The following is an 11,491-nucleotide window of genomic DNA, read 5'->3' as shown; positions in this document are numbered from 1 at the left end:
AAACAAAGAAACGAGACATGCAACATAAAGAGTATATCCCGTCGTCAGTTGTCCCTGTCCATCTACTCCGCGTTTCGAAGGCAAGGACAATACGCGACTTCGTTGGAACAGTCCTTCCCGCAAAGCAGATTAAATAAAATTTGGAATTTTTTGCGGAGGGTTAACGTGTTAACAAGAACAGGACAGTGAGAACAAGACAGTAAAAACAATACAGTAAACACAATAAAAACAGTAAAAGCAAGTAAAAACACGACAGTAAAAACAAACGGTGAGGGCTGTTGGGCCAAGACGATAGAAAAATTATTATGAACGCTAAGTAGAAGAGACAGAAAAATTCACGTCTGTTCTTTAGGAAGACCAGTGGGCAGAAAGAAAGAACCCCTTTCGTTAACAGACGTGAATTTTTCTGTCTCTTCTACTTTGCGTTCATAATAATTTTCTTTTATTCTCAACAGAGAATATGTATGTACATGCACGTGTATGTGTGTGAGCGCATGTCTGTGTATGTATATATACGTATATGAGTGTATACACATGCACGTGTGTGTGCATATATTATATACTTATGTATATGTGTGTGTATATGCGTACGTGTGCGTGTATGTGTGTACACATGTGTGTATATATGTATGTCCATGTGTGTATATGTATGTATGAATGTATGCATGTGTATAAATGTGTGTGTACATATGTATATTTATAAACATAGTTAAGAGATCAGCAAATATTTGCTTCACCATATACCGAAGTTCAGAAATAGCAGCTAAAAAAGCTGAGACTCCAACAGATAGCATTACTTGTAACTCACAAAGGCAACAACAAGAAGAAAAAAACAATGAAAACTAACCATTACGAAGTTAATCGTAGACGCGTTTCTGGATTATGAGTGATAAATACTCAATTTCCTTCATCAATACGATATATATCAATACGATATATATATATATGTATGTTTTTATATATGTATGTTTTTATATATGTATGTATCCACGGGTATATATGTGCATGTATGTGTATGTATTTACATGTATATGCGTCTGTGTGTGTATGTGTATGTATATGTTAATTGTACGTACATATGCATGAATGCGTATGTGTACGCGTGACGTTATATTCATATGTACATGCAACCATCAACATTTTCTTAAAACCGTTAAGAGTAGATATACTTTTCTAGACACGCTATTGCATAGACACACTAATTCAAAATTTCATTAAACAATGGGCACCGATTGACTAATATGGATCTATATTAATTTCATGTATAGGGGTGATGGGTATGAAGAATATATATATATAGGCGCAGGAGTGGCTGTGTGGTAAGAAACTTGCTTCACAACCGCTTGGTTCCGGGTTCAGTCCCATTGCGTGGCACCTTGGGCAAGTGTCTTCTACTGTAGCCTCGGGCCGACCAAAACCTTATGGGTGAATTTAGTAGATGGAAACTGAAAGACGCCCGTCGTGTATATGTATATATATATATATATATAATTTTTGTATTTGGTTCGCAAGATTCTTTATGTGAATTCGTGTGTTGAAGCGTATTTTATTGTGTCTGGGGAGAGTAATCCTGTTTTAATGCCTTATTAATTAACACACTCACTGGTTCAATTTCCACTCATTTACTTATTTATTTTTTTCTAAAATTTTCGTTGTTTTTTGCAGCGTCTTCAATAGTCGTTGACTCTGTCCGCTACCGGAGCTGCATTCTTTTTCTTTGTTTGTGCTCTTGTGTGTGTGTGTGTGTGTGTGTCAGTGTACATGTGTATACACATGTATGTATGTATGTATGTATGTATGTATGTATGTATGTATGTATGTATGTATGCGTGTGTGTATGCATATATATATAGATGTATGCGTGCGTGTACGTTTGTATGTATTCTGCATATTCATGTGTTTGTGTGTTCATGTTTGTGTGTTTGTATGTGTGTGTGTGTGCGCGCATGTGTGAGTGTGTATTTATGTGCGTACCTCTGTCTCCTTGTGTGTGCATGTTTGAGTATGTCTATGTGTATGGGTTTGCCTGACTATGTACGCGCATCTGTATGGATGTGTGCCTCCATATGTCCTTGTGTGTGTGTGTGAAGTGTGAAGTGTGTATATGGTTATGTGTTTCTGTGTTTCAGCCTTCTTTTGTGTATGTATGTGTGTTTGTGTTTGTCTGTCTGCATTACCTATGTACCTATGTACCTATTTGTCTACTTATCTATCTGTTTGTTTACATATCCATTTATCAATTTATATACATACATACATATATATATATATATATATATATATATATATATATATATATATATATATATATATATATATATATATACACATATATATTGGCAGAAATACCCGGCGTTGCTCATGTCACACGGAATTGAAGAATTAGACGTCTATATTTTCTCTAATGAACTGGAATATCTATGATTCGAATTTCATCAAAATTGGAGATTAAGAATTTTAATGAGTGTTCTTTCTCTCTTTACACACCCTAACAAAAATGCTAATCATCTTTATACCCAGATTCCAAAATCTAAATCTTATGAAATCTATTCAAAGGTTTTTGCTCCTGAAAAATGGAGCACATGGAGCTCTTAAATGTGGGAGTTAAGGATCCTATTATGTGTGGGGTCCTAAAGTAAACCATAGAAGTTGAATTGTTGAGAATCTTTTTTAACTTGTGTCTTATAGCTATTGTTCAAATTTCTTTGAAATTGGAAATATATGAATGTTCACTGGGTTTGTTAAAGAGAGCAAAGCTACAGGAAACCAAAAAGAGGAATGATCACAATAAGCGGTCAGCTACCCTACCCTAGTCATTACCACTCCCCAATGTAGGATTCCTCACCATACAGGTGACCGGCACAGCCGTAAGATGCATTACAGATCTATAGCAATTGGAAGGGCGCGACCCAACTCAAACATTAACAACTGTGTGACGTGAGGGCAAAGGGGAAATGAAAGTGTCACCACTGGAGTTTGCCAATGATCACTACGCCAATAGGTGACTGAACAGAATCAATTTGCAATCTATAAATCTCTATGAATGACCAATCACTTATCTGGAAAGGCCTTGAAATCAATGTTACCATCTGGGGACTATCTATGACCAAGTAATAATAAACACTCAAAGGAAGTCTGCAACCAAATAACTTTACTCAAAATAACACTTTGCAACTGAAGGAGTGGATGCAAAGATGCCTTTCTTTTACTTGGCAATTTAAGTACATCTAAGTATATCTCAGTATATCTCAAAGCAAACTCTTACACTGTTGTACCATTGAATTACAAATAACGCACATCTTGTATGCTCGGGTGGCTCTACAGTTTCCAAGTCTACAATTGCATACGTCTTGGCTTAGGAAAATGACTAAATTGTGGAGGTTAAGGGTTCTTACTCATCCCTAAGAAGTTGAAATTTTAGGAATATTACTTCATTTATGTCTAATATCTATGGTTAAAATTTCATCAACAGTAAAAATATATGAATTTTCATGGGGTTATGGGCCTCATTTATGCCACCTCACTTTCAAACATATACTGCATTACATCTGTCTTTATGCATAAAATATAATTTCCAAATTTTATAAAGATCCATTCAGTACTTTTGACCTGGTTTTGGATCATTAAAAAATGACTAAAATTTGGGAATTAAGGCCTCGATTAGGGAGTCTTAGAATCCTCATGAGAAGCGGAAACTTGGGAATACTTCTTAATGTGTGTCAATTAGCTATGGTTGAAATTTCATCATCATGGGAAATTTATGAATTTTCATAGGGGATTCTGTCCCCTTTAAACCACCTTAAATTCAAACCAAACATACTGTATTATACCCGTCCTTATGCATTGAATCTAAGTTCCAAATATCATAAGGATCCATTCAGTAACTTTGGTCCATGAAATTGTATGAAACATACGGCATTACCCTTCTCCTTAGGCTTGGATTTTGTGTTTCAAATTTCATTAGGATCGGTGCTGTAGTTTTCGAGTCTATAAGTAACACACGAACACATTTAAAGACATTGCCTTTTATATGCACATATACATACATGTATGTGTGTGTGTGTGTGTGTGTGTGTGTGTGTGTGTGTGTGTGTGTGTGTGTGTGTGTGTGTGTGTGTGTGTGTTATATAAACACAAAAATAGATTGGCTGATACAACTGAGTGGGTAAAAAAACATATGAGACACTGCCTTGAAGAATTTTTTGTCGAATGAATCGACCCCAGTGCTTTTTTATATTTTGATAAGCCCGGTACTAACGCTATCGGTTTCTTCTTGTCAAACCAGTAAGTTAGGAGGATGTAAATACACACATATATACACATATGTACAGGCAAGCATATATTTATACATATATATATACATACATACATACATATATATATATATATATATATATATATATATATATATATATATATATATATATATATATATATATATATATATATATATATATACATCTATATATATATAGAGTTTGAATTACGGAAAAATTTGGATAAGTACTGTTTTTACTTTGCTAAAGATTTTCTACTATTTGAAAATAATATGTATTCTTGTTTTTTATATCATTCATTTGGTTCTTTATAGATTATTTTTAATAGATAACTTATTTAACACTAAATTATTTAGAAGTTATAGTTTCGTTTCAACATAATATTAGAACTTCGATTTGAATAGTGTTGATATATTTTCGATTATCTTTGATTAATAATATTTGATTAATAATTAATCTTTATAGTTTATAATATCGTTAAAGATTTTTTAAAATTAAAACTTTGTATATATATATAAAGTTTAATCTTTTATTCTTAATAATTTTTTCTTTCCTAATTTTTCCATTCATAATTTTTCATTCATATTTTTATTATTACGTTTATAGAAATAAATAATCTTGTATTTTTCTATTATTAAATTGATTTTTAATTATAATTAAATAAACGTCTTTAGCTTTAAATAGTATAGCTTTAACTATTACACCGGTTAAATATGTACTAATTTTATCTTCATTATTATTTTAAACTTAAACTTCGTTCAAATTGTATTTAAAACAATGATAATTTAAAACAATGATAATTTATGTAAGATGTTTTTTGTATATAATATACATGTTATTATAATGGATGAAGGGATGATTATTGAATGGTTATTATTTTGATATTATGATATTTTTAATAATTTTTCTATCTTTATATAATAAGTATTTCATATTAATTCATTTGGTACTTATTGTTGGTTGAGATATATATATCTAATTATTGTTCTACTTACGATCTAACGAGTAGCTATATTTTTGAATAGAATTTATTTTCGATAATTTCAATTGATTTTAATCGATTTAAATTTCTTTTCTATTTGAAAATTAGTTATGAAACACGTGTAATCTTTTTATTATATTTATCTTATGTTATTCACTTTACTTTATATTATACTCATTTATTGTGCTTTTAATTATTAATTTTTCTATATGTGATAGTGGATTTTCATCGATGAGTTCTTGAAACTTAGTTATTTTCCCTAAAACTATATATTTTATATATATATATATATATATATATATATATATATATATATATATATATATATATATATATATATATATATATATATATATATATATATATATATATGTATGTATATATATTAAAATTCAATAATAGAACGAATTCTTTTACAAGAATTTATCAAGTAGCTAGCGTGAAAAAAACCTCATATGGGAAAAATCCATCATTTATTCCCGAAATGTATATTTATATTTATATAAGGGCATTACTATATAATAACACCTCACGCCATGAGGGACTCTAAGGTCAGACTACTATAAAAAAGCACATATTTACCGAGATGCAATTCGAAATTCCCGCCACTTACATAGGGAAATAGCGATGAACAGTCGTCTATATGCTATGCTGGATACATGGTGTTCGTTTGGTATGTTGATTCACTGTTTATTTCTATTTTTCTGGACCATGTTGTACTGACGAGTAGAAGTTGTATAATACTACAATAACTACGAAATCATGATTTATAATTTAGTTCGTTTTTTTAAGGGGTTGGCTTTGAGAGTTGCATTTCCTCGCATTCGGTAAAAATGTGCTTTTTTATAGTAGTCTGACCTTAGAGTCCCTCATGGCGTGAGGCGTTATTATATAGTAATGCCCTTATATAAATATAAATATATGTATATATATATATATATATATATATATATATATATATATATATATATAGACGTGCAGATGTATACATATATATATACATAATATATATATATATATATATATATATATATATATATATATATATATATATATATATATATATATATATATATATACTAGCTGAGATACTCGGCGTGGCTCGGGATTAAAATGTCATAGTTTGTATATAATATATTATAGCTTTGTTGAAACAGGTGATATGGGAAAGTGCAGCATTGACAACAAAATATTTGTGGAGTAAATGATAAGCTAATTCGATTAAGCAACATGCTATGCGTTCGTTTGGAGTATTTCAGGCTCTAACCTGTCATGGAAAATTGGGGGTGGAGGTTATGTGATTTTTGAACACACCGAAAATCTGTCAGTGGATATACTCTCTTTTGCAGCAGTCTACGCTGTGTCTAACACTACCCATCGTCTGAAATTTTGACACCGCCTTCGGGTTTGATGTCCTACATCACTCATAAAGTAAATTTAGAGGAACTGTAGTTGTTCATTTGTGGGTAACAGGGAACCAATGAGGTGATTGACTTGTCCTTGAACTTTGACGTCAGTGTAAATTCATGTTTAAGTATCTTATTAGATGCAGTAAACGATGTCATTTGAAATGCAGAGTTGTATTATCTGATATTGTTAAGAAAATCCTTTGATTGGATGTAAGTGCCTTCTAAAAGATCCATAAGATATTGAGAAAGAGCTGGTAGTGCTGGTAATCTTACCTGACCGCCTGAGCAGCACATGCCATTTGTTTCATTTGAAAATTTTAAAGCTCTACAGAAACGACAGTTTGTGTTTAGCATACCAATTTGGACAGGGTTATCATTTTAATAAGAATGGGATGAATATCCGAAAGCAGCTCCAGGAGTTGTGAAGAACGAATTGGTACATAGTCTGTTTCTGAGAGCTATTCTATTGGACCTCTGTCTAATCATTAAAACATTGATTTAATGATCCAGCATTAAGAGCAGCATGCATTTGTTGATTTTGGGAAAGTCTCATCTCCCTTCTCTCTTGAGAATCCGTCTGACGTGCTGCAGCATCCCTTTACTGATCTTGAGAAAATCTCATCTCGCTTCTCTCTTCAGACACTCGCCTTCGGTTTTCTACAATCCTCCTTGCTTTATACTTGTTTCTGGACAAATTACTATTTTCTTTGGTGGCATATATTTTTCAATATTGTAAACAAAAAATTATGAACATAGAAAAAATTACACATTGATCCCTATTTCTGTAAGCAGTTGTATGTATATAGTATCTTCTTATTTTTGCATGCAGTATAAATTGACCAAAGAGAAGCACATGTATGAACTGTTATTTTAACGGTAAACGCTACAATAATTATTACAGGTAAATTTCTTTATATATATATATATATATATTAAGCACATGTATTAAATATTAATTTAAGGGTAAATATGTAACTGTAAATACTTTGCAACCTTGCAACTGCTGCGATAATAATTAACTGGTAATTGAACGGTAAATGTGTATTTTTATATACCTTGGACCTGACACCTCATTTTTTTTTGTCAAGAGTTTGACTTCCAGCCGTTCGTTATGTCAGTCAACACATAGACTGACACACCATTCTGCTGTGGTGGCCGTAAAGGCAGAAAGTTGCCGATGCGTAATGTAGTTCATTGGAATGCATAAGGAATATATATATATAGGACAGACTTCTTTCGAAGTTGAAAATTTTTTTGACTCATGACACTGCATGGACCTTAAGTAAGGCATGTGTAAAATATGAATGAAATCGGTTGTGTAGTTCTCGAGTTTTAGGGATTCACACAGACAGACAGACACACATTCTCATATATATATATATATATATATATATATATATATATATATATATATATATTCTTTATTTGTGAATGAAGGCTACCATTGGTTTCATGTCAAGAAGAGTAGGAAAATATCCTAGTATGTTAACAAATTTTCAAGCCGATCACATGGAGAAAAGTGTTCGCTTTCATTTTGGAAAACGAGACTGTTTTCTAAAATATATATATATACCATCAATTTTAAATTTTATCCACAGATGATATTAGCAGTAGTGACATCTTATTTCAAATCTTAGCGTTTGAATGTTTTGTTTATATATATTTTTGCAACATGTGCTACGTTTTTGGCGCAAAACAAAACCAGTACACCAACGGAGTTAAACGTGACGGCCTCGAATTTTTACTCGGTAGTCCACACTGAAGAGGCTCAAGGATTAAATTTTCCAAAAGCTGAAACCCGGGTGTGTGGATGTCCTAAACGGCATAATCTTTTATAGCTGTGCTTTTGAATATATTAATTCTTTCCGTTTCCTCGCCTACTGTTATTTCTGTTATCTTGGTGCTGTACTGTGGTTTAATTAAGACTTTAGCTCTTATTTCTAGCAGGTGTATGCTTTTATGCATCCTTATAATTTATAGCTAAATAATGCTATTTGCCTGCGAACCACCCATGTTACTACTGTTGATACCATCAATTTAAAATTTTATCCACAGATGATATTAGCAGTAGTGACATCTTATTTCAAATTATAGAGTTTGAATGTTTTGCTTATATATATATATATATATATATATATATATATATATATATACACACATACACATACACGCATACAAACACACACACAAACACACACACATATATAAATAAGAAATAGTGATACAACGAGGCATCAATGTTTGCTGGAAATACCAGTCAATAACGATACGACGCTATGTAAAGCTTCGTTGAAATGTATACTGGCAAAGATGTATGCGGGCAGCGAACTTAAAATTTTTTTCCTCTTATATCTAGGAAGAACATCGGAAAATGGACTACCTAGAATGGATAATCTAGGACCCGAGTTTCGGACTTTTCAAAATACGTTTGTTATCATAAATTTGATTAGTCCCCACCAGCTAGATTCCCCTGAGACGAAAATTTATAATATCGTTACAGTATATTCGGCTGAACGTCTAGCCGTTAACAGAACCGAGATTAGTGAAAATGTTTTCTATAAAATTTTTAAATATCATTGCAATACAATATATTTACGGTGCTTTATTTGATTGGAAAGTGATCCTATTGTATTGTATTGCAATGATATCTAAAATTTATATATATATATATATATATATATATATATATATATATATATATATATATATATATATATAGTATGTGTGTGAGTGTGTTTGTGTGTGTGTGTGTGTGTGTGTGTGTGTGTGTGTGTGTGAGAAAGAAAGAGAGAGAGAGATAGAGATAGAGAGAGAGAGAGAGAGAGAGAGAGAGAGAGAGAGAGAGAGAGAGAGATATTCACTTGTGTTATTTCGGTATCCCTTCATATTACAATCTTGAAATATGTACTTACCAGATTCTGGGAAATTTTCATTCTTTGGGTTGAGAACATTGTTACTAACGGATTCATGTCTAGGTGTAGATACAGGAATACTCTTAGAAGTAGTCGCTGTTTGCTTCGTAGTTGTCGGGAAATTTTGTTTCTTTGATGCCATTGTTGCGTTTTTTGCCACCCCTTCATTCACTGCAAAATCATTTGTATCAAAATTAGTTTCTTTTTTAAATATTCAAGAGGAGAAAGCTCAAGATCTTTGAATTTTAAGAAGGTAATCTAACATTCATATTCTTTCTGAAGAAAATTAAAGGGCTTCATTTGAAAATTGCAGATGTGTGTGAAATTGAACTGATTTGCTTACAACTTTTTCTATGGACTTACCAAATTATTTCCCTAATGTCATTACATGCCATAGTACTGAATTTTTACGCTGACACTCTGATTGCTTATTTAAATGAAAGGCTGAATATAGCTGTAGTTGCTCCCAAGGTATAGATGGTAACAGCTGTTGTTGTTACTGTGTCTACTGTCGTCCGTCCACCCCTCCCTGTTTTTTTTTCTGAACAGTGTGGTCGATTTCAACTATATCAGCATTAAATAATAATTGAGAGATGCTTTCGTTTTTAGATTAGAACATCAGATTACCGTAGGATATGCCTATAGTATGATTAGAATTGGGTACTGCTAATATAAAACATTTTCAACACCACCTTATACGCTGCATTAGACTCTCATTAATATATTAAACTCTCATTAATATATTTTCTGCGCTTCGTTTATCAAACGTGAAAGACTGGAAATCAACTCTGACGAAATCGAAACTAAATATGTAAATTAGGCTTATTGTAATCACCTTGAAATTATTGAATATTTACTTGTCAATATCTGTTTTAATTCATTGTCTCTTTGTCTGAAGCATGTCGGGTAACAACTTTGAGGGGACATCGTTAGCTAAAGCTTTGTACATATGTACAGGAATGCAACATTCTGCTCATTTTAGGATTAATAATTAGTTTTTTTTCTGAAATTTCAATCAGTATTTAGGTATTCCACGCACAAGTCATGCCTCCATTGAAAAGTTTAATTCTTTTGACTAAATCACCTGAGATCACTCGTTTTATGCTATTTTAAAGTGTTTTCAAGTGATCATATTCTAAAGTGATCATATTTAGATTGAAACCTTCCATCATAATATTTTTTACATAACTTTAGTTAACAATGTATCCTCTTAGATATCCTTCGATCTAATAAAAGTCACAGTTAATTTTCGCTCAAGGCACACGCTATCGTCAACAGAGAAAGGAAAAAAGGAAAAAAAGGAAACGTGTCGTATAATATTGTTATTAATAAAGACTATATCTGAAAACAAGAGTTTTGACACAAGTTTTAATTTTTATCATAGGTATATTCAATGATGGCAAAACTGTGTAAACAGTAGCAATATACGTAGATTTTCTGTTAGAAGAGTGTAGTAAGTAGGTTGAATAAGGTGTAGATTATCTTAATAAGATGTGGTAGATTTAAATTCTATCAGCATTAAATGCATGTCACCCACGCCTATACACATACAGGCATACACATGCATAGTATAGTTAAGAAACAATTATAACAGTTTTCGTCTTTAAATATCATTCACGAGGCTTCAGTTAAATTGAGGTTTTGAATGACGAAGGTTCATGACTGAAACGTTATTCCTCTTTCTTATAAGAAACCAGTCCCTTAGTTTCTTTAAATCTTACTGTTTATGGTAGAAAGCACTTATTCACGGCTCTACGCAATAGAATATAACTTGGAATCATGTGATTGAGGTGCGAATTTCTCAAACGTACAACCATGCCAATGTTGCGTATAAAGTGTTGAAAATGTTTTATATTGATAAAATTTTTACTTATTAGCAGTACCCAATTCTAATCATACTATAGGCATATC

At 31.8% G+C, this 11,491-nt stretch overlaps 1 protein-coding gene across 2 annotated transcripts in view; it reads right to left on the bottom strand.

Moving 5' to 3' along the window:
- LOC106872169 (uncharacterized) overlaps nt 1–11,491 on the bottom strand; it is a 127,856-nt gene that overhangs the window by 75,908 nt on the left and 40,457 nt on the right. For both annotated transcript variants that reach the window (XM_014919053.3, XM_014919052.3), the window contains exon 3: nt 9,581–9,751. In XM_014919053.3, the coding sequence (XP_014774539.1) occupies nt 9,581–9,751 (171 nt within the window). The remainder of the gene's footprint in view (nt 1–9,580; nt 9,752–11,491) is intronic.

This window comes from Octopus bimaculoides, chromosome 5, assembly GCF_046866305.1.
Source record: "Octopus bimaculoides isolate indiv1 chromosome 5, ASM4686630v1, whole genome shotgun sequence".
Taxonomy (NCBI): Eukaryota; Metazoa; Mollusca; class Cephalopoda; order Octopoda; family Octopodidae; genus Octopus; species Octopus bimaculoides.
This window is presented reverse-complemented; position numbering and strand designations above follow the sequence as displayed.